General features: G+C 39.1%; 3 protein-coding genes across 3 annotated transcripts in view; all 3 read right to left on the bottom strand.

Annotated features, from left to right (window-relative positions):
* Positions 1-8,276, bottom strand: part of LOC104953203 (probable G-protein coupled receptor 144) — a 78,482-nt gene extending 70,206 nt beyond the window's left edge. The window contains exons 1-11 of the mRNA XM_010780118.1: positions 8,187-8,276; positions 7,469-7,756; positions 6,739-6,850; positions 6,255-6,401; positions 5,259-5,361; positions 4,881-4,992; positions 4,481-4,536; positions 4,063-4,189; positions 3,378-3,481; positions 1,610-1,712; positions 121-274 (exon numbers count right to left, since the gene is read on the bottom strand). Coding sequence (XP_010778420.1) covers positions 121-274; positions 1,610-1,712; positions 3,378-3,481; positions 4,063-4,189; positions 4,481-4,536; positions 4,881-4,992; positions 5,259-5,361; positions 6,255-6,401; positions 6,739-6,850; positions 7,469-7,756; positions 8,187-8,276 — 1,396 coding nt within the window. The remainder of the gene's footprint in view (positions 1-120; positions 275-1,609; positions 1,713-3,377; positions 3,482-4,062; positions 4,190-4,480; positions 4,537-4,880; positions 4,993-5,258; positions 5,362-6,254; positions 6,402-6,738; positions 6,851-7,468; positions 7,757-8,186) is intronic.
* Positions 8,277-9,499: 1,223 nt separating this feature from the next.
* LOC104953201 (probable G-protein coupled receptor 144) lies at positions 9,500-14,129 on the bottom strand. The gene is made up of 6 exons (XM_010780116.1): positions 13,984-14,129; positions 13,853-13,889; positions 13,649-13,673; positions 12,697-12,918; positions 11,721-12,365; positions 9,500-9,691 (listed from the first exon to the last, which is right to left on the bottom strand). Exons 2-6 carry the CDS (start codon positions 13,886-13,888, stop codon positions 9,675-9,677), a joined length of 945 nt encoding a protein of 314 aa, XP_010778418.1. The 5' UTR covers position 13,889; positions 13,984-14,129; the 3' UTR covers positions 9,500-9,674.
* Positions 14,130-16,428: 2,299 nt separating this feature from the next.
* The window catches only part of kif14 (kinesin family member 14), a 21,512-nt gene continuing 10,611 nt past the window's right edge, over positions 16,429-27,329 (bottom strand). The window contains exons 13-24 of the mRNA XM_010780117.1: positions 26,696-26,789; positions 26,408-26,549; positions 25,446-25,552; positions 24,052-24,152; positions 23,582-23,812; positions 23,084-23,271; positions 22,432-22,590; positions 21,694-21,816; positions 21,492-21,566; positions 18,296-18,449; positions 17,661-17,682; positions 16,429-17,624 (exon numbers count right to left, since the gene is read on the bottom strand). Of these exons, the coding sequence (XP_010778419.1) occupies positions 17,282-17,624; positions 17,661-17,682; positions 18,296-18,449; positions 21,492-21,566; positions 21,694-21,816; positions 22,432-22,590; positions 23,084-23,271; positions 23,582-23,812; positions 24,052-24,152; positions 25,446-25,552; positions 26,408-26,549; positions 26,696-26,789 (1,739 nt within the window). The 3' untranslated portion in view covers positions 16,429-17,281. The remainder of the gene's footprint in view (positions 17,625-17,660; positions 17,683-18,295; positions 18,450-21,491; positions 21,567-21,693; positions 21,817-22,431; positions 22,591-23,083; positions 23,272-23,581; positions 23,813-24,051; positions 24,153-25,445; positions 25,553-26,407; positions 26,550-26,695; positions 26,790-27,329) is intronic.

Genomic DNA, 27,329 nt, shown 5'->3' with positions numbered 1-27,329 from the left:
AAAAAACAAAGGGGCAATCCAAATGGTTTTACGTTCATAACTTTACAATATCCTTGACACAGTCATAGACATTCACTGCAGGAGGGAAGAGAGTGATTTGGCTCTGTGAAGTCTCTGTACCCCAGCCGATGAGATAGTAATACTTCATGTGTCGCTCCTCGCTTAGGTTGACCGCGACCACCTTGCTCCAGAGCAGCAGTCCCTCCACCAGCATCCAGCTAAAGGCTGCCATGAAGAAGAGATGGAGCAGTGCTGCCACAAGTGTACACGCCACCTACAAAACAGCATGTAGACAGATACAATTTCAAGTATTCAGATTAGGATCTCAGCTGAAACAGTAACAAAAAGAAAAAAATATGAATTGGCAAATTCCATCTGACAAACATAATTAGACTAGTATCCATTTTGGTTTATTGCACATTCATTTTTTACTCTTATTTGCAAGCGTAATTTTGTATAGAAATTATTCTCACTTTGAAAATTCAATCCGACCTCCTGTTCTCAAGACAAGTCCTAATGAACTGAACTTCTAACACCTCCAGACGTAAAAATTAATAAATGTTGTTGCCAATTTCTCATTTGAAATACAATAATTACAGAAGAATGGATGTGGAGCCTTTACGTTTTCCAATAAAGGAGAGGTTTCTGTCTTGAAACAAATGCATACAAACAGAGGTTAAGATGGTCAGAGGTTAAATGGGCAACTCACTGCCGTAGATGATGAATGAGGTGACAGGGCTTCACTATTATCTAATTTACACCATTTGCCATACTGAAATATTTTACAGTGTTGATGAACTAAAGAATGTTATAACATTTTATGCTCAGAAAATATTAAAACGAGGGGCAAAAGTGGATAGAACAATTAGAGTTGGTTGAAAAATTAGGAATACCATACAATCCATAAAATATATGATTTATAAGATAAGATCAGATTTAGAAGATTCGCTCCAGGCAACTATGTCATGCAAAACATTTAAGCCCTTAAGACTTGTTCATCGTGAAAAGCTCTGGATTGGAAACCATGTGTTCAAAACCTTGTTAAAATCTGACAAATTACCTTCCTGATGGTCATTAATCCTATATATATATATTGAAACCACTTGATGAATTTCCAACAAGCAGACAGCTGCCCCCAGGGGTAAAGCCCACCCTGACATGACCTGGGGTCAAAGGAGCAGGGGTCAAACCAACTACAGGCCATTGGGCGACTACTGAGAGGCTGAACCATGTGTTCTAGCTGATGGATACCACATTAGCTACTTGTGTAACATCCAATGACAAAGCATTTGTTTTACTAGGATCCCAGTATGGATTTAGATTTCAAGTCTCATTAAGGAAGCTATTAAAAAACAGGGCTGTGGGTTGAAATAGACTGTAGAGACGGTAGAGAAAAGCTTAAAAGTCATTTTTTATAAAAGGCTTATTGCCATGGAATTTTAAAATGTTTTTAATTATTAAGTAGTTGACTAGGTGAAAAATCGTTCTAATAACCGTAAATCAGAAATGTGTTTCCTTGTATCTAAACACAATAGGTAGCTACGACTTTCACCTTAGGACTACACCTTAATACTATTACGATATAAAAGAGTAAATCAAGTGCCTGTACCTTGTTGTGGATGGCAGAGCCGCTGCAGAGCAGGATGACCTGGGCGCAGATCAGAGCAATGAACAGGTTCTTATGGATGGACGTCCTGTCAGATTTGGGAATACTAGGGATGAAATGAAAAAAAGGGTACATTTTTGGAGGAATAATTTGGGTAAAATATTATATCACAATATTTTGAGTGGCGCTATTGTTTATATATGAAACATCAAGTGTTGACCTTTTATCATATAAATAAAAAGAATGCTTTGTATAATGTACACTTTTAAGGTAACAATTGCTTTTTCATTACACTTAATTGTACAGGGTTTTTTGTGATTGCAGGATTGTCAGAAAGTTGGTAAAAAAAAAGGACATTGTTATACAATTTAGAAATCAGCAGAGAACTTCAGGGCATAAGATAAGATACATGTTGACAATATGTATAACTTTCAGTTGAAAAAAAGCAGCGACAAAAAAATGTATTATCCTATCGCAATGCTCAGCATATTGCAAATCGTTTTATCTGACTGGTATTTGGATTCTGCTTGTTCTGAAACAAAAAGGTATACATCGCAGCATCTTATATGAAGACATATTTTCTGTAGATGGCATTACTAGGTTAAATATTTCCTTTTCAGGCAACATAAATGAAATGGATACCTGAATGTGGTTAAGAGAGATAAATGAACCCTCTAATGAGCCCTCTCATTACCTCCTGATGGGTTCAGCCTATTTAGCCCTAATTCATATCTGCATCACTGCTTGCGACCACCATCATTTCATGGTGTGATTACACATCCATCTATGGACATGGGTACCTCTACTTTGTCTGTTTGTGTGGGAGTGTGTTGATGGTGTATTAAGTACGCAAATGTACATCATACACCAGCACGTGTGTGAAAGGCATGGCTGCACTCTCAGACTTCAGGACAGTCATAAATTGTCAGGGCAGCTCCTCTCCAGCTGATTGTGATCCCTCGGTGACCCTAATGTTAATTAACGGCTGCAAAATGCGGCCATAAACCTTCAGAGTGGACTCACATGTAGACCTCAGTAATTACTGGATTAGCACTAGTCAATACTCATGGCAGCCTGAGGAACACAGCATGAGCAGTACAATGGCAATACGTTATCTCTCTCTTTTAAGTGTGTGGACAAGAGTGTCACATCAAAGCCCAGGAGGAGATCCACAAGACGACAGTGGAATTATGACTTTGTTATTTTATTATACATAAATTAAATTAAATGATAAACCTAACAAGTGCTTTGTCTATAAATCCATACAAACAGAGAAGTGTGTATTTACAACATGGCAGGCAGCAGTAATTTATTTATATTTGTTTAAAATGTTATTGATGCAATTAAATAGGTGGATAAACCTGAGAGCCAAATTATCTGATGGCATTTGAAGGTCCTTGTACTAGTTGTTTCTCATGGTTCAGATTCTACATAAGGATGCCTGAAAGTTGATTGCCACATAGCCATTTTTACTTATAATAGTTTAATTGATTTTAAGAGCTCCTTTTCATGGAAGATCAACGAGCTAAATCATTTTCTTTCAGAGCCTAGACAGTCAGAATGAAATACTAAATATACAGTGGACCTATTGTGTTAAAAACAGTATTATTCATTGTTTGTATTGAACTCTTGCTTTCAATCAAGAGAATGTATTTAGCATCACAAAAAAGGGCTCAGAGGGTGAATTGTATGCAGTATGGTACAAACAGACAGAAACTAAGCATATCAGTTGGAATTGCAGATAAGCTGGATAGGAAAATCAGCTACTCACTCCAGCACAGTGAACAGCATCAAGGTGACCAGCAGTGCACACAGAGATGCACCCGCGCCGATGAACGTCAGCTTGGTCAAAATAAGCTCTTCCTCAGGACTCCACTGGGATAAAAAGGGGATTTTTGTAGTGAGAAAGGGAGAGAGGATGAAGGTGTTTTAAAATCACAGGTATAATCAATCTTATGCCTTCTCAAAGACACTGAACTCTTACCTCATAACTTAACTTGTATAACCGCTTAATGCCATGTTAATGTACAATTTATTAAGCCGCTAATAGTTTTGTCTTTTTTTCATTTTACTACATGTATGTGCTCTACATGGACAGACAACATAGTTCAACCAATGCATTTTTTTCAAAAGGATATGCACACTGGGAGTGACACCTGCTGGTTAAATTGTGTACTACAAATCCTATCCACAATTTTTAGGGTTTAAATATGACAGCCTTGATTTAGATTCCAGATTAGCAACATTTATAGATTAACAATGTGTCCCATATGAGGGAAAATGCAACAACCAAATATTACAGGATATAAACCACATATGTCATTTGAGGTATAAATGTTGTTCATTTGAGGTATACATGTTGTTCATTTGAGGTATACATGTTGTTCATTTGAGGTATACATGTTGTTCAGCATGTATGATTTAACACACTGCATCACAAATCATATCTGAGTTACCTTGGACTCCAAGTAATTCATCAGCACTGCAAAGTTGGTGGTGTGGTTACAGAGACAGGAAGTAACCCCGGAGCCAGCAAAGGTGACCATGCAACCATCACTGGACCAGCTACTGGTTTGATTAGGCCTACACAGGGAACACGCAAGCACAGACACAACTCATCAATTAGTTGCCCGGAGTGTAGAAACTAAGCATTTAAGAAATAAATGATAACAAATATAAAGTTATTCAAATCTCAAGGATATCTCACTTTAGAATTAAAAGTAAATGTATTGGTGTGATCAACATTAAAATACACAACATTAAAAAATTGATATATGTACTAGAAATGAATAAACTGTTACGTCTTAATATCAGCCTCAGTCTCTATTGCAAAAGTACATTTGTTTATGCGTCTGTGTTGTTGGATAAACTTACATCAAGCTGAAATTCCAAAAGGCACAAACGGGACTAACTCTCAGTGAATACTCCACCTAGAACCAGAAACACATGTTTGCACTTGTTTTCTTTCACTTTGAATATATTACCTTGGACTCCAGCCAGCCAAATGTGACATGGATAAAAAACATGTGCTGCTTGCTGGGAGATGAACATTCTTGTGTAGTGACACGTTGCATTTGGTGAGTTTTTGTTTAAGTGAGTTTAAGCAGGAATTGCAGTTTCAATCCAGAATATAGCATTCTTTAAACTCATATACAGCTTAATTTACATCGCATCATTTTCAAAATCAGATCAGTTCAAACTATTAAAATGTGTGCTTGATACAGTGAGCTTAATAATTATACTGCTTGACACTCCCATGAACAATGGACCGTACCACATGTGATGAGGAAAGGGTGTACTTGACGGCCACAGGGATGGTTTGGCCTTTGGAGGCATCGCGCACGGTGGCTGATATGACAACAGAAGCCAGGTGACCGGGGAGAATTCTGGGAAAACAGAAAATGGCTACCACTTACACCTATCTTGCGATTTAGAGGGCATGCATAGACTAAATTACTTCAATACAAACTTCTGGTATCCACTTATGCTCACTCTTTCATTATCATTAGAGTCAAAGCAAAAGCATAGCTTATTTAGTGTAAACGACGGAACACAAGGTAACTTCTTGATTTTTTTCGTGGTTTAACTTTAACGTATTATCAGAGCAAAGTGCATGGGTAAAATTAAGAACATAAGGCAGAATACGGCTAACCTTTTTACTTTCTCCTGGTGACTCTGTGATGGCTCCTGTGTTTCAGACACAATCTCACTCAAATGGCGGTAGTGGGTATGAATAAACATCACTTCCTCATATCCTATTCAAAGAGAGGTAAGAAGACAAGTAGATTTATTTTTGTCCTTGATTGAACCAAATACTGCACCAACCCTTCAAAAACAACATTTACACATTGATGCCTAAAGCAAATACACAGTTACATTAAATTAAGGAGTATATTTTTAACCAAGTCCAGCTTCCAAAAGCCTGTCTGTCAATAATTGTAGGTTTATTAATATTCTGTAGTCCTAAAAGTTTCATATGCTAGAAGACTTTGGGCAGACACAAGCAATATTTTCACTTATGGAAATGGCCTTGGTAAATGGTTGCGCTGCTAATGCCCTACTTGCTATTTTGTTTCAATAATTTAAAGACATCAAGTGCAATTTAAATGTGACTCAACAGATATTGTGATTAACATTAGTAGATGTGTTTAAAATTGCTTGAAGGATATAGAGCACACAGGCTATTATCTACAATTATTTAGCCATAAGATGGATGCTAAAATGGTGTATGCAATATATTTGTTGGTTTGATTTGATGAATGAGCTGAAAAGTGCTGCACAAATGTATATGTCAAATAGTGCAGCTACTGTACCTTACATTTAAAATAACAAAAAAACAATGGCAATAAAAACATTGCCAAGCATAAGTCAAGTCAGCAAAGAATGAACAGCATTTGTTGAGCGGCATGGTACATACCATTTGTAAACAGATTCTCACTTTGAACAACAGTGTGTCATGTTGAGCAGTAGGAAAAATGGGCACATATGCATGTTGTTTATGTAACAAAACTTGCATTACGTCAGTTATAAGAGCAGGGCCACATGTTTTCCTTTTCATGTGGATTAGCCCCTACGACAAGTGCGTGCGTGTGTGTGCGTGTGTGTGCGTGTGTGTGCGTGTGTGTGTGTGTGTGTGTTTGTGTCCTACCCAGAGCATGTATCCTGTGGAGCTCAGTGTCAGGAATAAGCAACTCATCCTGACTACTGCTGCCAGCTGTGTGAGAGCTGACTGCAGATGGCTTGAAGACTTGACTAAGGCTCTCTTCAGTCAGCTTTTGCCACATCAGGCAAACATCTTTGAGCAAAGACAGCACATTAATAGTATTAGAATGAATAGAAACCGTGAAAATAAATACAAGCATATTATTATTTAGCATCAGCTAAATGCAACATAATGTAATTTATTCATCTGTGATACAAAGCCAAGAGCTACCAGGTTTGGATCAATAACATTATACATGGTAGACCAATCAGTGTTTCAAAAACCATTCCCTGAATTGTGTAAGCAGAGCAAATACAAGGAGATGAAGGAGTGGAACACAACTTCAAAAGTCAGAATAGCCTGTATTTTGAATTGAGCGACCGACAGATAATCAATATGTTTTTATGTGTAGTGGGATGTCTCTGATTACCTATGTTCTTGGTAGAATGAGTGAAGCCTCTTTTCTCAGCAGATAGACTTTTTGCAAGAGTTTCAGTGAGACTGTCAATGCTCTGCACAATAGTAAATGGTCCCACGCTGACCTGTACAAGAAAAACAGACCCAACAATAAAAATGGTTATTGAAGGAGTACAACATATGACTTTCCAGGGTTAAGAAAGTTAAAAAAAGATATTGTGCTTAATCCCTGAAAATGGGACCAAATGTATATACATATGTGGGAGACCTTTGCTGATATTTAAAGTGACAGTTTCGTAAAGTTACTACCCAAAAACATGTTTTTTTCCCAGCAGGATTTACTACTTACAAGATTACACTTAAAGGTGGGGTAGGTAATTTTGGAGAAACCAGCTCGAGTGCGCTAGAATTTGAAAATACACAGCCGGAAGAAATCTGCCACTTCCTTACAGAGCCCTTCCTCCAACACACACGAACGTGCTAATGACCAATGAGGGCACGAGATAAGTTTGCTTTTTACAGCGCCGCAGCTTCCACAGATGAAAGCACTTAAGATATTCATTGCTATCGGGATGTTAAGTTAATGTTGGAATATAACAAAGTGTATCTCGAGCCGGTTTCTCAAACCCCACCTTTAAGCTGTTGTTTTTTTTGTTTTTTGGGGAGTTTATAAAAATGTGAATTCAACTTCAAAGATGTTTGGGGAGTTATCCAGACCAGATCAACACAGGCCATCCTCTTACCCCGTCCTCTGTGAAGCCCATCCACTGTGTAGCCATGCCGGGCTCCAGCATCGAACTGGCCACCTTCAGGTAGTTGGTAGCGATGGACACCATGACTTCTGCTGCATCAGATCCAGCAGAGTGAGAACCAGCCAGTGAAGTCAGGTCCTTCTCAATCATCTGGGTGAGGTAAAGGACATCACTGGAGGTGAGGAGATGAGAGCCTCCCTCCTCCACCTCTTGCAGAACAGCCTGGGAAAGCTGCTGCAGCAGGGCCAGGTCTCTGTCCCAGGAGCTGTTACCACTCACCTGAGGAATAGGTGGATTAATACAAATGCTAAAACTGAGTTTAAGTACGACCAAAACACTAATTCCCTATCGACACACCTCTTGATCAGGCTAACCTTTCCTAAGCACACCGTTTTCACCAGGATTATTACCCAATTAGTTAGTACTTGAAAACATTCTGTGATCGAAAAGTGTAAGCACATATTTATATATGTATATATATATATATATATTACCATGATTTCCTCCACTAAACAGACTAAATTTAACTATTAATTATAGAAAGATATTGTGTGGCGGCAAAGTTGTGATATCCTTTTTCTCTCTTTACCACAGCAAGAAGAACTGTACTCTGTATTCTGAGTTCTTGAGCTGCATCGATTCCACTATAGCCTACTGTACCACTAAAGTGATGATTTTCTTTCACAAACTGTTAAAGGGTCCAACTCACAGGTTTGATGAGAAGATCTTTGTTCAATCTACTGAAGAATGGGGTCTTTGGTAAACTGATAACATCCAGCACTTCTGCAGACAGAAACATAGACGAATATAAGAAAAAAAATGCAATCTATTAGAGCCAAAGCACAAACAGCCTTAGACATTTCCAAAGATTCAAGGATCTCTGCTATGCTTACAAATGTAAACATTTAAAAGTAATCATTTACAAATTCTTAATTATAGTTATACTTTATAGGACTATTCTATGTAATTGCAAGGTAATGTTAAAGGCCCCCTATTATACTGTTTTTCATCAATATATTATAGGTCTCAGTTATAAACAAAACTGTTTGGCTGAAACACCAAACATATCATGCAATGTAGCATCCCATAAACCCCTCTGTTTCAGCCCTGTTTCAAAAGTGCTGATTCTCTGTCTGTTACTTTAGATGAAAATAAGGAGCCACTCCCCACGTCCCTCTGCAAGATATTTGGTTAAAAAGAACACAATGGTGCTCTAGGAGGAGATTCAGGTGATAANCAAACAGATCATGCATCCCATAATCCCCTCTGTTTCAGCCCTGTTTCAAAAGTGCTGATTCTCTGTCTTTACTTTAGATGAAAATAAGGAGCCACTCCCCACGTCCCTCTGCAAGATATTTGGTTAAAAAGAACACAATGGTGCTCTAGGAGGAGATTCAGGTGATAAGGTATGGGGGGGGGGTTGGTTATTGGCTAATGGTTACACAACCAAAAACATCGTTATGACATCATAAAGTGGCCAAAATCTGATCAGCTCATTTTCAGACAAGTTTTTATATAAATGGATCAGGACAAAAAGAGAGAGAATCTTTTTTTTCCTGAAAACGTTCAGAATCTATTTACACAGAGGGGACACATGTTTATGTATAAAAGACATGAAAAAGTGGATTTTGCATAATAGGTGACCTTTAAAGTAATGCTCTATTTTCTCTGTCTTTTAGGTTAAACTATAGCGGAGCAAATCAGGAAATTACATCAAGAAAAAAAGGCATAAACATTCATTGACATTTTTAACATGGGTACCTTTCTTATGNAAGCGACGCACATGAAAAAGTCTGGAGGATTCTTGTGCCAGGTAATAGCGTGACCTGTAAGGGGAACAAAAAAACGTAATGCCCTCGGGTATCTTTCTCATGCCTCTTTGCTAGCGGTTAGAAAAACTATTAGCCGGATGCAAAATCAGGAAGGTTCACACTCGAAGAAAAAAGAGGCGGGGAAAACATTTAATTCGAACATTGTGTACGGTAACATAGCCGTTACCTTCTGTAATGTGTGGCCAGACTGGCCACCTGTTGGGTGCTTTAACTTTGGCCGGCCCCGGCAGCTCGATACTTTGGAAAGGGCTTAAAGACATCACAATTCATTCAAGGCTCCATACTTTTGGCAACAACTCAACGTGGAATGTTTGATTCTGCCAAGAATGTCCGTCTTTGAGGGAATTCCAAGAACGAATTGTCCGTCACTGTTTAAAGTTTCCTAGTGAAGGGGAAATTGCTGAGGTTATTCCTTAATGTTAAAATTCCTGAGAATGAAAGAGGGACACATTGTCAGTCAACATAGTGTGAATTGATGCCAACACATATATTATTCATAACTCAGTCAAAGCTCATCAATTTTGTTCCAGGCAGATTTATAAAAAAATTTACTTCACATTCATAATTATGTGTAATAAACATCACATGTTTCTTTTCCATTCAACCCCCCCCCCACCACAAAAAAAACCCAAAATGTTCATATACCGTAATCGTTAAACTAATGCCCCCTCAGTGAAAATGTTTTCCATTGACTACACAGTAAATAATTTGTCAGTGCGTTTTAAAATGATCCACAATGTGTTTTCTGATCTGCTGTCCGTACGGGTATTGTAGAGATAGTGTGCAACAACAACTCAGTCATAGTTAGGTTGTAGAACAGCAAACAAATGATGGTCTGGTTGAGGCATCTGCTATTATTTGATTAGGGAAAGCTTGTGGTCATGCCAAAAACAACTACGTTTTTTAGATATAGTGAAGTACTTATTACTGTATATATATATATATATATTCGACATTTGTGTTTATTGACTTTGCAGTACTTTATCTGATCTGATTCTGAGGTTGAAGCTATTATAACTCTTGACTAAAGTTTTTTTAATATTTTGGTCACGTTTGTGGTAAAGTCTGTCCCAGATAAAAGCTGGTATGTTTTGTTAAAAACCTTGGTGTGGTTGGTTCAAGAGTCACTATAGGAATGCTAAAGCATTATGCTTTCTAAATGTTCACTTCAAGGAGGCGGAGCGAGGGTTCTGGGTTCTCATTGCTCATCGGGGAGCATGATGTCAGAACGGGAGAAGTTTGTTTTGAAGGGTGGGATTCTGAGTGACGTGATTCACAAAACATTTACAAGAACCATTATGAACTCTTACGTTTGCCAATTACAACTTGGTCACCATTCCCTATTCATTGAAGGGGGAGAGCAAGAAACAGATTTGCTTTTCCCTTCAATCGTTTAAACCTTTCAGAACGGCTTAATGCTGAAAAGGAAAACAGTATGTGTGTGTGCCATAAACTGGTGTGTGCGCATGAGTGTGTTTGTTTACCGTGTATATGTACGTTTTCCAAAGCAAGTCACAAATTTGAAAGGTATTAGCCAAAGGATATCCTGATCCTAATCCAAGTCATTTAATATAAGCCAATACCTGGCCCTAAAATTATTTTTCCTACATAATACAGTTTCAAGTTGGCATATTTAGAAATTATCAACTTCTCTCTACAAACACTGCAGAGTTGTATTTATCCATAAGGAAATTTTTTGAGCATGAGAAAAAAAAGATCTGGAATAAATCAAGGGCAAAGGAAACATTTGGGGGAAAAAAGGTTGGTCTTGGCAGTGGTATGATATCACACCCGGAGATGCTGTCTTTTTGTATTTTTAAAAACAATTGCGGAATTTGTAATGGTTCTGTTACTTACTCTTACTTTTGTGTACATCAGTATTCGCCAATCGAACTGTTTCCATGTTCCAATTACATTTGTTGACAAAAGCTTTAGTGATCCATATTTTTTTTTAAACAGTTTGGTTTTTCCATGTATTTATGACCAAAATCTAGAGTTGAGGGAGATGACACAGAGACAGACCTGATTTGTGTTGAGTTGTATCTGAAATTAATTATGAGCATTTATTGTACCCTGCATCGAATGCCAGATGAGTGGTGTTAACCACATCAGGCCTGCTCAGATCATGGCATGTAAATGCAAAGTGTGTAGTTCAAAATGACTTTCAAATGGTCTCTATGTGATTGTTATTTCTGCATAGCAACCTCGCCCAGCCCCATTGCCAAAATATCTAAACTGTAAACAACATTTGAAAGTAATGCTCGACTACCCCATTGGAACTATCAGCTAGATTTAAGTCTCTTCTGTCGTTATCGTGTAAACTGTCCTTGTTCTTGGTGATTAAATAAGATTCAGACTCTGGAAACCCTTCAGCTTATTCCTCTACTCATGCTGCATCTTAAAAAATGTACCTGGGATTTGACATGGGACGTCTCTCCACAACTTGGTAAGGGAGGTCGCTATTTCCATGGCTGCTCCATTCCACTTGAACACCAGCCCAGAGGAAATGGGTGAACACTGTTTTTCCATAGTGTCAATTTCGCTGCTGCTCAGCACCCGATCCCATATGTGCAGCTCTGTGATGCTCCCTGAGAATGACTCATCCTTCTTAAATGAATCTCCAAAGGTGTCCTGCTCCTGTCCCAGAATGAAAAGTCCATCAGGGCCAATTTTGTCAGAATTTAGGCCATTTCCACTAGAGTTCGCCCGGCCATCAATGAATATAGCCCAGCTACCACCAATCTGGCTCCAAGAAACGCACACCGAGTGCCAGGAGTCATCGTGCTTGAAGGCTTCTTGGTATGGTCCATGAATGCCATGAACCAGCAAAGCCAGCTGCACAGGCTTGCCCTGGATCAGGTTCGCGCGGAGCTGGAACTCATTTATATATGACGGGATGGAATAAGAAAAAATTGTGGAAATTCCAAAGCTATTTGGATCAAAGCAAAGACGGGTGCAAACAGTCACTAAGTTCATGGAGGGGAACTTGTGCAGGAGACGGGCATGCTTGCTGTCCGAGCGCCCTCTGAACTCCAGGATCAGGGTCTCAGAGGAACCTTCGGTTTCACCCAACACAGAGAGAAGAAAGAAGCATTAGCGGAGGAAAAATCTAACCACAGCTCTCGGAAAGGATAGAAACTAATCATACATTTCCACTTTGTGCATGGTCCTATTCCTACTGTAAACACTTGGTAACAGTAATTCACTGTGGCTGAGGGAGTTGTATAGCAGAAGGTCAGTACAATTGCATATTTAATGACACTTTTGTTAAGCCAGTGAGTAGGCGGAAAGAAGTCTTAGACAAGAAAAACAATAAGATTAGTATTCAACACAGAAAGGGTGCTAATATGTTATTATAAAGTGGCACGAATAGCACACTGATCATACTTGTTGGATGTGTCTTGACTTTCCTGGCAATCCACACAGGATGAGAGATCTTCAAGGATGATAAAAAGCTGGAAAGCTCTTGTATCTCTACTGAGCTGGAGACAGTGGCTAAGGCCCCAGAGCGCTGGTTACACAGTTCCTTTGCATCTTTCCATTCCAGCCGATCAGACACATACTCATAGTATGCATCGAATATAAGAGTTTTAGTTTCCAGTGTAAAGGCTGTTCAAAGAAGCAAAAGGAAGATTAGAATAACTGTTGGAAAGAGCCCCAAGAGAGCATTGGTTAAAAATAAATTGATATTCCAAATACCTTTTAATTCTGTTCAGATCATTAAGTTTGAAATGATAAAAATGTATAAGCTTGAATCAAATCTCAATCAAAATCAGGTGCACATTGTTATCAAATTTCAAGAAAATTAAGTAAACGTATTTCTCTAAATAGGACTTATATTTACCAATATAACATCATGCCATGTTGAAGGAGACTTCAATATTGATTGATTCCTTCAATTCATTAGGGAAGTGTTTACTGATATAATAGATCAAGTAAAAGTAGAGTCCTGTTCTCATTCTCATGACTTGTATTTAAAGTCACTTCAATCCTCTTCATCCATCATTTTCTGATGCTTGGTTTGAACTTCAGCAGATCATCTTTACCATGTCTACAAGCCTAATTACACTGACTTGTTACAGCATAATTGGCTGATCAAATGATGCCAGCTGTTAAACAGGTTTAGGGTGAGGGTGTTTACTTGTGCCAGTGACAATTTTAAATGTTAAGTGCTAATTATGACATTATAATAATCAATTAAATGTTCACACATTATCCCACTGGTCTCAACTGTGACCTTGCCATCAGTTTAACTTTGTATCAAAGTTCAGTTTAATGTAGCCTATTCATTAAATGTGAATTGGTGTTCAAATAAAATGAGAAATAGAAGGTAACTCACCTGATATGAAGCTGTGGAAACAAACCTGAAAAATAATGTACATTATGCTCAGCTCATTGCTGAAGGTTTTAAGGACATAAAATCACATTTAACTAGAGTTTTTTACTAATAAAATGAGGCGATGCACAACAAACTAACAAATTGTCTTTAGAAAAAACTGTCCTAGAGTGAAAACCTTGGTAAATACAAACAATAAGTACTCACCAGCAGGCCTATATTTTGGAACAATAACCAGTGCATCCTGAAAAAACGTACATATTAATGTTAAGAAATTTGAAAGTGCTAAGTTTTGTCATATTGATAAAGCATAACAAGCTAAACGAATCGATATTTACCTTAATTAGTCGTCTTTGGAAAACACTTTTTTGCGTCTTTTCATTTCAATTGCGTCGTGTCTGTGAACGCAACATTCAACCACTAACGGTTTTTGTTTAGTTCCTTTAGAAGTAAAGTATGTGTCTACTACCAGTCCGTCACTAAAGTAGGGAGCCCTGGCGGTAGCGGACTCCGGAGAGGAGGAGGGAGGATGCAGAGGGAGCTACAGAGGAGTGGGTGTAGCCTGGCTGCAGCTAGCAGAGGGTTGCCAAATATATGGTTCAAGGACCTCCATGGGCCCTTTAATGGGTTCCAGGAGGTCTGGTGCAACTGGAGGCTTGGACAATGACTTAATACAGTTTAATGCCAATCCATTCATCAACTTAGTGATTGCAGCCTAAAGTAGGAGTAGGAGTTCCTGAAAAGATGCAGAAGATGCCAAAATAGGACACAATGACCAGGCACTACCCCACCATTAATAAAGCAAAAACAATTGCAACAGAAACATTAGACTATGACATTAAGTGTAAATGTATAGGACATTGCTGTTAACTTTCATGTTTCACTGTCCACCCACAACAGATATCTTCGGAGTGAACTCCAAAGACAAAACGTGTTATGGAAGTCAATAAGTAGGTGTACAACATGGTGTACACCTGTAAGCCATTATTAGCATAGTTATACGCAGGGCATAACTGGTGCGCAGGTGCGCACCTCCGCCAAAAAAGAGCACCGGGTCATTTGAAAAAAGGCGCATTTGCGTACCAACAATGAGAGAGAGGGAGAGAGAGAAGAGAAAAAAGAGAAGAGAGAAGCGAGAGAGAGAAAGATATTTGCGAGTTGCATATGAACTCAGGGCTGGCCCGTAGCACTGGCGTAATAGGTGTTCGCCTATGGCGCCAGATCTTGGGAGGCTCCGCGCTGGTAGTTCTGGGAGGGGAAAAAAGTGTTTTGACCGTTGGTGCTCATCCTAATTTTCGGCCTTGATGTAACAATATTCATAATTACGTAAATGTAACACCCTTTTCACCCCGGTTACACGTTTCATTTGCCCTATACGATGGGCGCTGTAAGTGATGAAAATGGGGGATGTTGGCTTATCTGGCGCCCGCAGCTCACAGCCAAAGTGCGAGTGAGCGTGGGAGAGAGGGAGGGTGCACCGGTACCGGCGCTGTTGTTATTAGAATCTGGTGCTAGCTGCTCTAAAGGATATAAGAAGATGTTTCTACAATAATGTGGAGGGAGAGTTCTCTCCAATCAGACTGAGAGGCTGATAACCACAGCTCAGTAAGGTAAAGGACTCAAGAGTGTTATAGTTAACTTTAGTCTAAGTTCAAACGGTTTGGTCACAATTTATGTAAACACATATTTCCAAAGCAGTCCTTTATAATTATTGGGATAAACAGGTTTGAAATAATTTCAATGTATACTATAGGACAGTAACCAAAAATATCCTTTAAAACTGGAGGTAAAAATAAATGCATAAATAAAATGTTAATAGGTCAAATAAGATATGAATGAACACAAATAAAATAAGTTACATTCATTTGTTATTGGCTATGGTAGGTTATTGGTTATGTTCACATACTTATTTGATTACATCCACTTGTCTAAGATGACAACAGAGACTTTCGACCCAAAACCAGCTGTTGACTTGTGGATGCAAGCAGCTAATGGCAGACTCAACCAGAGAGAAAGTAGTAGGCCTACATCATCAGCTACCATGTCTGACAGAGAGGAAGACAGTGAGGAGAACAGTCAGGAGAACAGTCAGGAGGGTAGTGATGACAGCTTGTAGGATTACTGGTCGTGCTAATGTTGTCTTGTGTTCACCTCTGCATGTGTGTTCTGTGTTCACCTCTGCATGTGTGTTCAGTGCCGTGTGTGGCAAATAAAGTCAAGACCCCCTCAAAAGTTACGGTTTATTTCATTTTAAGGATGAGCACCAAGCAGCATCTCCAGGTGCTCCTTTGAGAACCAGGGCAAAAAAGTTATCACTGGTTATATGTTATATCATAGCTGTCATATAATCACAGTATTTTACTCAATACAAGGAAGCCAAATTAAGGAATGTGTATTTGGTAAAACACATCTAACATTTCCTCCTCAAAATGTAGACTGACCGGCTATACAGTGCCAATTCATGTTAGAAGAAATCTCCTTGTTATGCTATAAGGGTAGTTTTTTTTTACCAGGAGTCCAGCCTTTACCATAAAGTGATATGCAATATGAATAGCAGGAAAAAGGGAAAATAAAAACAAACCTATAGAAAATATCCTGTCCCTGATTCAAAGGAGGTGGCTAGCCCTTTGGCTTAGCCACCCCACTTACAGGAGCTGGAGGAAGGCAATCAACACAATAAGGGACACCTGTGTGCTGTTGGGGGAGAGGGAGCATGGATTCAACTGCAACAAATAACTGTTTAATCCTTCAACAAAGGAAAAACCTACGCTACAGGGTCCTTGTCAAATCAAACAATTTTATTGCAGAAGCATTAACATTTTATATTTTAAACATGCGATACAAAAGACTTCTTAAAAGTTCATGTTTTAAAAAGAAACACCAGATATACAAGTCTCTCCTGAGTGCAAATAGTGGCAGTGCCTGTTATAAAACACATCAGAGCATATCTTTATACAAATAAGCCTTCAAACAAGACAGACACATTTCCCTTATGAGGTCTAATATTTTTTAAAAATAGTTTCTAAACTGTTGCATTTTGACATCTTACATCTCTGAATTATTACAAAACGAAAAGAAAAAAAATTACCTATTGGCCTCTGAAAAAAAAAACAGTAAAAAGAAAAAAATAGTACAGTACAAGTGAAAATCATCCTTATAGCCAATTACTGTTCCTAGTCGTGTATCTCCATCCTGAATTACTGTTTAACGCTACACATTATTGGTAATGAACCTATACATTTTTTAGGCCATATCATTATTGCTGATGTTTCTAAGAACTCTATGCTCTGTAGTATTGCTGTAGTTTGAGGCATTGTAGGAAGTATTTTTTTCTTACACTTTTTTCTTTTACATTTAAAAATAGCCTTCCAAAAATTGCCAATATTGCTACATTTGGAAAGTCAAGTTGCTTGTATTTGGATACAACTTAACTTCAGCTACTTGTTTATCAACAGTAACTAATTCTCTGCAGTGTTCATTGCCTGTGGTGGCAAAGCTTTAAAAAAATCCCTACAGCCTGTTTGGTGTCACCATTAGAAGATTTCTCTCAATCAGCATTTCATTTGTACAGTAAATCCTACATGATGTAAGCAACACTTAAAACATAAAGTGTTATATAAATTAAAAAACCGCCCATCACACCCAGTGCAGGCTGTCTTTTGGTGACACACCTGGAGGGAGATAGTAAACCATCTTACTCACGACTCGATTTCTAACAGCAGTGTGAGTTTTTTTACTGAGTTCATCTCCTGTGCTCTTGTCTGAAGCAGAAGAATTTCTGCTCTCTCCTGGCTCCTGCTGGTCCCAGGAGGAGGAGAGGGACTGCAGGGCAGAGTGGAGCTCCTCTCGTGCCACCATGACACTCTGGAGGAAGGGAAGCTGCAGGGATGGATTCGATGCTTGCCCCTTGGACAGACCAGTGATCAGCTCATCCACAGCTTTGGCAGAGGAGGAGATCAGCTCTCTGCTGCTGCTGCTGCTGCTGCTGCTGCTGCTGCTGCTGCTGCTGCTGCTGAGGTTGGAGTCTTTGTGATTTCCTGGAAGGAGGATGACAGTCAGACACAAGAAGTGACAGCTCTAACAACAATAATCTGTTCAATATGTTCATGCTAGCCACTTTGAAAAACATGTATCCAAAACGGTATTCTAATTCAATTGTCTATTTTAAAGAAACACAGAAATAGCAATTCTGAAGAAAAAAGGAATACACTGTATTTTCAAGACACTTTGATCATATGCCTGATTGGCTGAGACCCTGGCTAAACTGTTCTAAAACACCACAATAACCCACACCCGTCACAACAACCGTTCATTAACAAACTGATGCACTGACTAAACATATGTATGTCTGTTTTTGCATATGTTCTGTTCTTAAGTTGATACAGATCCAACACAATATGGCAGTTTCATTACTTAGCTTTTCCTGAAATTACCTTTTTGTTGCATTATTGTGCAACTGAGCATTTAGAAAATAATCAATATGAATGTATTATTTTAGAAAGAAGCAGGAAAAATTGGCTCTGGCTCGTTACACACAGTTTCTTCTAGTGCTTTTGACCAATCGATGTATACTGTGGCTCTACATTGAAAGTTACACTGCGAAAGAGTTTTGAGGTTAAGATCCAGGCTGTGTGTGTGTCAGAAGATTACCTCGCAGGGCGGTAGACAGACAGGAATGCAGCTGACTGATGGCGTGGTTCAGCTGGAACAGCTTGGCCGCTGTAGACCTCAGTTTCTGCAAATGGGAAGCTGAGGCCCCCTCCTCCCTCTCCACCTCCTCCTCCCCTGGGCTGCTCTCCCTCTCCTGTTTGAAAACATGAACACACCCAAATAATGAGTACAAGACAGACCAAATAAACATTACCAAATGTAACACAGCCAACACAAACATACACATGCATATCATTGGACAAAATATAATTCTTAAAAAAAATACACATACTTAATTGTTTACAACCAAAGCTCGACTCAACAAATTACCTATCCTAATATTACCCAGTAAAATTGATTTGAATAAATACAAAGATCTTGTAACATACAGTTCCAGGTCTGTTTGTAGCGTAATGTGACTTTTTAAGAATCACATGGACACAAACACGCAATCAAGAGTTGTAAACAAGGTCACTGACTAAGAGGGTTTCCATATTGATGAGTTAATATAATGACATAAACCAAATGGCTGCCTTCCCAGTTAGTACATCAGAACATGAGGGTTTCTTTGTTTTTTCACAACAGGATACAGTTCCGCATACAACCTTTTTGAACAGAAGTGAAAATGGAAGTTTTGAATGGAATCCCTGTTTAATCGTTCCACATGTACACAGACAAATTAAGCATTTAACCCATCCTAGTATTAGGAGTAATGGGCAGCTATATACAGTGTCAGGGGGTGCAGTGTGGGAGTCAAGTGCCTTGCTCAAAGAATGCATGCCTACATTTTTGCCTTAATTTTTTTTTAAAGAGAAAAGAAAAAAAAAACATATACAGATCATTTTATTTTTACAGTGACTATAATGATAATTCATAAATCCTTGAAAAAGACACTTCTACTGCCACTGATAATCGCATTTTTTAAGATATACAAACCACAAGGTAATTTACAACCACAATGTGCAGTCCCGTTAAATCCAATGCTCGGAAAACACTGAGGTAGCTGCCTTAGGCTATAATTTAGGTTTATTTGACTACAATAACATTGTGGGTGGCAAAAGCCTCTGCGCATATATGTGTCAATGATTGGTTTAACAAAAAAACTGCTAGTTTGTGTGGCTAAGATAACGGCAAACAAGCCTGTTAGCTGTGACTGATGCCACTTCATTCAACACATTCATTACCTGAACGACCGTCAAGAGGCGACTGCAGAGAGATAAGCCTACAGAGCATTGAGCTTTACAGGAGCAATAAAGGCTGAGTGGCATCTTTAACAGGGCTGATGTGTGTGTGGGTATTAATCTGTAACATTTAACACGGTGTCAGGATGGAAGATGGTTTTAACCTTCAAATATCCAGGGCAGCTTTGCTGAACATGTCTTACAGCCAGGTTACTGTCACAAATTCAAGTGTTTTTTTTAATGACGCTGCAGATATCAAACGGCTAATTGCATTAAGCTAATTCTTTCATTCGTTATGTTGTTTTTCAGAATTTTTAAGTAGAATTAAAAGATACAAATATAAAAGTTTATCATTCCTTTTGACAGGTCTTAGAATTATTTCTCTTACATTTCAACTTCATGTCAGAATTCCCTAAAGTCTGACTATCTATAAAACACATTTCTCAACCCCACATCAAGGCCCCATTAAAACACAGTATTCTGTATTTGAGTTGGCAATTCATGACGGTTCAGAATTGTGTTTTGGCACCAGGAAATATTACATGTTATTATTACATGTCACTTGTTAGACGCTTTTATCCAAAGCGACTTACATACTCAATACTGTGGACAACCCCCACAGGAGCAATTTTGGGTGAAGTGTCTCAGGGACACAACGACATGCTGACTGCAGTGGGGTTTGAACCTGATCCCAACACCAAGGCTTTATCCACTGCGCCACACGAGGGGCGAGTGGGAGGGAAGCTCTGAGGCGGAGCTGATGACACTTTGAGAGGGCTAACACAATTTACACCTAAGAAACTATTTAGTTTCTGTTGGGAAAATACTGAATGCAGTGTTTCCCCTAGGATGGAGTCATAGCAGCGGTGCTAAGGCACGTGGGCCCAGCATAATGTGAGCGCAGAGCGCGTGGAATTTTTAGTGTGTGCACGTGCGAAGTGCGCCCCGCCAATTTGTTTCTATGTGTCAGCACAAGAAAGGCTCTTGAGGCCTAGTACCAGGGCCGGTTCTAGACAATTTGCTGCCCTAGGCGAGATTTTATGTGTAAAGAATAAATGAAAAATCTCTACAAAAGACAAATACACTGCAAAAACAGAAACTTATTGACATAGGTAATAGACATCAAAATGGCTTCAAATGTATTCAGTATTGTATGAACATGTTTGAATTNCATTTACTTAATTATGAATGTTGTTACATCAAGGCCGAACATTTGGATGAGCGCCAACGTTCAAAAATGTTTTTCCCTTCCCAGAGCTACCAGCGCAGCACCCCCCAGATGTGGCGCCCTAGGCGACCGCCTGTGTCGCCTATGCCAGTAACACAAATACTACAAATCCACATAAACAATCAAAAATGAAAAAGGGTCGCCACATATTATTTTAAGAAAAAAAAAAAAAGTAAAGAAAAAAAATATTCTTTTTTTTTGGGTACCTGGCTGGCGCCCCCTAGCAGCTGCGCCGCCACTATTTGTATATAGGGGAAACACTGGAATGTACTCTTCTAATATCAGAGTAGCACATAACAAAGGCCCTACGTGGCTGTGTACGTACCCGGATGTATGATTACCTAGAAGAGCGTCAGGACACACTGTTTTAGGCAGATGATAGCTATGTGATTAACATGATGATTCAGCCTCTATGGAGATAGACATATGACTGTCATGTTTATTGCTTACGCAGGTCTTAGCTAATCTGAACTAAACATTGAATACTGCTTTGAACCGATATTCTGCATCTTGTGACTGTAACACCCTCTCTCTTGTATATAAGCATGTCAAGGACACTATTCGGGGAACTATTTGTCCCATGCAACCTCTTTGTGTGATGACTACTTCCATTCTTGCAAGGATGATAAATACATGTGTCCTGATATTGAAGTTCAAGTCGGTGACGAGTGATATTTTTCAAACAGTTTCCTAAGCATTTTAACAAAAGAGGTGCAACAATTAGAAGCCTATGTTAACATAACTCCTATATGTATTTTGAATTTGCTGTTGACTTTGTAAAACTCACCGTGATATGGAAATTCATGTAGTTCTGCAGAGCACAAGCTAAATCAAGCGTCTTGGATTTCAGGCTCTGCAGGACCTGTAAGAAGAGATGGATTATCAATGGTGTCACGTTATATTTAGAATATTTACCCACACCTTAAATGAAATGATCAAGACAAATTCAATTACACAACTATGACAGCTTGTGTGTTCTGATATCTTACTGGGTTCCTGGGGTAGGCCAGCTGAGCGTCTCTCAGCATTTCTCTGGTGATATTGAAGCTCTCCTTTAAAAGAGAGTGGACGCCCTTATCAGTCCCCCTCAGCAGACACAGAACACCCGATTTCTGAAAAGATGAAATCATATAATGACATAAATCATATTTTCATTACCATATTTGTCGGAGAGAAATCCTTATTTATTTTTATTATCATACCTTTTACCTCTTTGTGTCTCTTAACCTGTTAAAATGTTCAATTTTGCTGAATGTTCCTGTAAAGTTCTTAAGATCTAATCTGAGGGGAATTTCTTGTTGTCTATTTTTAACTTGTGATGTGTGCAATTTCGTAAAGCACATTGAGCTGCATGTGCTGTATGAAAAGTGCTATATAAATAAAGCATTATTATTATATTTTGATAAAATGCCCTGGTCAGTCTGTGAAAGCTACAAGAAAAACCCATAATTCTCACTATGGTTACATATTATATTATTAAAAGATTGACCATTTGAAGCATTTTCTCACCATGTGTTTAATATAACATAATGAGATACCACTGCATTCAACCATCATCAAATCCAAAATGCTGTACCTTATTCAGTCCAATAAGTCCTCACCCTCAGCTCTGGGATCCACACAGCTAATATTCCATTCTCAAGTATTGTGGAGTGAGGGCTTGATTAAAGTGGACCCCAGAGCTTTGACAGCGATAGTAGCTGCTGTGCTATTGATGGTGCAGTTACCTTGCCTGTGGCCGTGGCCGCGCCCCCCCGCGCCGTAACATTCAGCGGCGTGCCTGTCACTGCCGCCAGGTGGCCGACTGAGAGCAGCGCTGCGTCCAGGCACTGGCTGCTCTTCCTCTTCGCCTCCGTCACCATCGATGTGATCTCAGATTCACAACCCTGGATGGGGAGATTATTTCCAGTCAACATCAAAAACAAAATAGAGCAACGGGTTTGAATTAAAATTAAATTTAACAGTAAATCAATGCAAGCAACATGGTCGACATAGTCTGAAGGGTCAGTAAATAAATACAAATGCTAGAGAATGTGAAAATCAGGGGAGAGGGAAATGGTGTGTTTAGGTGCTGAGGCTGGTAAAGAATTTAGATTTATTTTACATATATTCATGTTCTGTTTTGGGCTCAAGGTTGAGAATTCCCTCCGCTTTGCCATTTCCATAGACAGCTCAAACTGCTCAGAGCTAAGACACGTCAATTAATCGCTGCATTTTGATCAGCCACCCACCGTCAAAACTACACCAAATAGAACATATATATATATATTTTTTTTTAGGTATTCTTTTGCGCTCTTTTCAACTAATTTGTCGACTGCAAGTGCCACAAACGGCTGTTTATAGGGTCGCGGAATGGCCTTTAAATTTGTTTGTGTTTACCTGAATGAGCAGCTGGAAGAACCCTCCCATCTTCTTGACTTGGCTCTTGAGTTCCTCAGAGATGGTGTAGAGCCGGCCTGAGGAAGGTTTAACGATGGCCAACCACAGCATGGTAACAAGCGCGGCACCCTCTATGGCTGCTGTGGCCTTCACCAGGTGAGTCTGTGCCACCAAGTTACACACAAACACTGCAGCGAAAAAAGACATTGTAACAGTTCAACTATGCAGCAATGCAGACATTGAAAGCTGTTCCTAGGTCATTCAAATAGTCTGCAAATAAACTGAACAATTTATAAAAAAAAGGTACCGGTATTTCATCGAAGCTGAATACATAGCAGAGTTGGATACCAGACAATTACATACGATTTTATGCAAAACGATTTATGTATGTGTTATCTTACCTATGGTTATCTAACACCTTTGACCACTTACAAATGAAATGCTGCTGTTATTTTTATTTATTACTCATAAACAATAGAATTTAGGGCTTTACTTTACCGTTCTCCTGGCTGTCATCATCCAGGCTGTCGTATAGGTCAGATATGGTTTGCACTGCCTCATATATCAAGTGCAGATCAGAGGCCAGCCTGTCTGCCATGCTCTCTTCTGTCGCACTACAACTGCGCAAACGGGCCACTGACTGGCCAATCAGCTCCTTGCAGATGCCCGGCGTGGCAGTGTCTGTGCTACTGGAATGGGTGGAGGGCGGTTTTGGCACACCCATCAACCCTGGGACAGACAGTGAGGAGAAGGTGTAGGAATTACCTCGAAAAATCTTATTCCTATAACACTCATAGTAGAAATGCATTTCTGGTACAATCAGGTGTCGTACACATAGTTCATATAACAACAGTTAGTCATTGCATTTATAGCAGATATAACGTATTTTTCAACTGGACTAGATTCAAGAAGGTACCAATTACTACCGAAAATGCTGAAATGTTTAAAAATGTTGTTCAGTGCCTTACCAGCAGACTGTGAGGAGCTGTTGTGGAGGCTCTGAATCGGATGGACTCGAATCTCGTAGAGACGACCCGAAATTCTCCTGCTTTTCAACAAGCTCCTGCTCCTGATGCCAAACAAACCAGAAGCAAAACCCTCAGTACCCTGCTAATGCTTTATGTTTACATTTATCATAATTGTCGATATGCTAATTCAGAAGGTGCACCAGTGTAATTTGGTATGTTCTCCAAGGCAGTTTCTTACAACATATATTGCGGGAAAAAACAACATTATTGACATTTCAGCTCATGGCTTATCTTTCTGTAATGTTTTTCATTTGTGTTGCTATCCTTAATGGATCTGAGTGCCATATTGTTTGCGTGTGTTCTTAGGAGATTAGCGGAGACTGACTTAATTTACCTGGTTATGGTAATCAGAATCAAGTTTTTTTTTTTAGAAAGGGGGCACATCAAAACATTTGTCTTGGGGTTATTTTGCAAAGATTTGTAAGTCATGTGGGGGTTAAATTAGTTCAGGAGGAAAATACAAAAGTTTTCATTATTCTGAACAATTTAGAAGGTCCATAAACAAGTCAAACCGTGGCCATAAGGTTTAGAACCAGCTTTAACGTAGTTAGAGAGCATGGATGAAGGAACCACACAGCCTGTACCATCTGTCATTTTGCTGGGTCTGCTGGTAGTCCAGCCACCAACAGGAGCACCATAAACAACCTTGACAAGAATAACATCAATTTGAAGGGGAAATGAAGCTTCTGCATGTACTATGCGTTTGCGTTGATTAATAGAGTTAAAAACACAGGGACTCTCAATGCCCATTCCTTAACCACCTGGCATGGACTTTATGGAAATAAAATGAATAAACAGAGGGAAAAAATAAAGGAAATATTCTGTGGGCAGCGACTTCACATCAACATTTCATGAAAGAAAGAAAGATGTGTTGAATGTCAAAAAGATGTGCCAGGTTGTAAATTACATTGGTGGAAACAAGGATGACTTTGTGAAAATAACCAGAATCTTCAAAAAAAAAAGAAAAATTCTGTGCTCCATCCACATACTGTTCGACTTTCCATATACACTACATCCATTTGCCTGGCACATTGTTCAAGTCAAGAGTGCAGGAGGCTGTTGCAGTTCAATTGAGGGCTGTGGGTTTAAGACTTAAACACTGTGAGTATTGTCTATCCAAGCTTTAGAGCCGTAAACAACAGTAAGGAGGACACTTGCAGGGCGACTGTCTGACTGCACTTTCCCCAGGTGTTTTCAGCACTTGCCTACTCACACATCTAAAGTAATTGGACAAGAATACCAATTAAATCCCCAAAATGGAATGTAAATGTTCAGGCAAGGTGATAGAAGGAAGTGTGATGGATAGGGGGAGAGGGGAAGAGCTGGATAATTACCTTCGCCGTGAAAAGGAGGAGGTGGAAGCAGAGGAGGCCGATATATCTTGCTCCCACTCATCATCGGGGTCGTAAAACACATCGTCATCTTTAGAGGTGGAATCCCCCTGTGGAGAGTAAACTATTGCTGACATGCCCAAGTCTCATTTACTCAACTTAATGAGAAAAGCAGTGCAAAGTGAGGCAGCATCCCTCTGCCGGGCATTAAACAACCAATTCTGGACTGTAAATAAGGTCGAACGCCTGGGAAATAGGCAATTACACTTGAGGTGATGTCACACTCCGAGTATGCAGAATGAAGATCAGACAGGCTGGCTGGTTCAATGCGCTTCACTCAACAGCCATCATACATCACCTTATTAGGCTACTGATCAGGTTAAATAAGTGTGCATGAGCTTCCTAGGAAAGTTCCAGAACTTTACCGACACTGGTTTATCAGCTCTATCATGAGTCTAACATAGCAATTTCAGATCCTTAAGGCTAAAGGTTAAGGATTTTACCATAGACTAACAGTCAAGCCATATATTCTCTGCTTCCTTTTAGTCTATATAAAGATGAAGTAACTGGATACGATTTAAGAAAATTGGATGAAAACTTGGCAACACTTTTTACAAGTAAAAAGCATGACGAAGCTAAGAAAGTATCACCTTACGACAATAGAGCCTCTCGTAAAAAGAGCTGGAGGAAAGTGTTAAACCACACGGGAACATGTTCCCAGCGCCTTCCTGTGAGGTGAGTTTTTACCAAACTGACCATATGTGGCGCCCACAGTTTGTATATTCAAACATTGTTTAAACCACCATGACAAAAGACCAGGCTGTTTCCACATCAGGAATCAGCTGTTACTCTAACTCTCTTCTAATTCTTAATCAGTCCAGTTTTCAATTCTTCAAACCTTTTTTTCTTACTTTCACTAACTTACAAAGTGCTGACATGAAAGGCAGAACTGATTTAAGGCAGACCTGATCGAGTTCCCTCATGGCAGCGATGTTGTTTTGGAACTTGTCCAGGCTCCAGAAGGTGGTGATCCCCAGCTTTCTGTTTTGAACTCGCACCTGTAGCAGACCACCCGGCTCCACGTTCTCGTCTTCAGAGCTTTCGTGTCTGCAACAGAGGAAAGTCAAAATCATTTTCTGATTGTGTTATAGAGGAAGAAATCTGTCTGTGACGTCTAATATGGGTTAATAGACTGTTGGTTGTTGTAGCATCATATCGTATGTTTACCATGGCACAATGTGTTGTATTCATACCTGCTAAAGACTGTGTTTTTCTTTAGTTTGGCACTGATCTTATTGGCTTCCTCAATCATCAGGGACAACTTCATGGCATCCCACTGAGGAGGAACTGCAACAGAGAAATGAAACTCATGAAATCAACCACAAATACAGCCTGAGTCAAAGAGATTCTGGCTTAGGTGGTCTTAGCCTGATTTTGGAGCACTGGATCCAATAAGAACAATTTCAACACAGTTCGATAGGTTGCCAAGTAATACTACTCTTACATTTGTATTTTCACAGGCAGTCATTAGTCAGTCACTTCGTACATGTCAGAGAGCTCTTTTTTTTTCATTTTCAGTCTTTATTTCGAACAGTTTAAAAAATAACAAATACAAAACAACAAATGTGAAAAACAGAATACCGTATTGTTAAAATACAGTATTTATCCATATTAATGGTAATATTTGTATTAAATTTGTTTTTAAAAAGTCTTCATAAAATAATAATAATAAATCGTATGTGTCCGAAAGTGATCACAGTGATCAATTAGTTTACATTGTTTCTAGGGTTGCTCAATTAATCGTATTATAATTGTGATTACGTTTATGGCTTGCAACGATTACGAAAACAACGTAATCGAAATAAAACGATAATTTTTTTATTATTA

The sequence above is a fragment of the Notothenia coriiceps genome, unplaced genomic scaffold, assembly GCF_000735185.1.
Source record: "Notothenia coriiceps isolate Sejong01 unplaced genomic scaffold, NC01 NC01_scaffold00021299, whole genome shotgun sequence".
Taxonomy (NCBI): domain Eukaryota; kingdom Metazoa; phylum Chordata; class Actinopteri; order Perciformes; family Nototheniidae; genus Notothenia; species Notothenia coriiceps.
This window is presented reverse-complemented; position numbering and strand designations above follow the sequence as displayed.

Coding starts and splice junctions, on each gene's coding strand:
- LOC104953201 (XM_010780116.1), bottom strand. CDS start 13,888: ATGCACTGGTTATTGTTCCAAAATATAGGCCTGCTG. Junction 13,674..13,852: donor TCCAAAATATAGGCCTGCTG/GTGAGTACTTAT, acceptor ATTATTTTTCAG/GTTTGTTTCCACAGCTTCAT. Junction 12,919..13,648: donor TTTCCACAGCTTCATATCAG/GTGAGTTACCTT, acceptor TTCTTTGAACAG/CCTTTACACTGGAAACTAAA.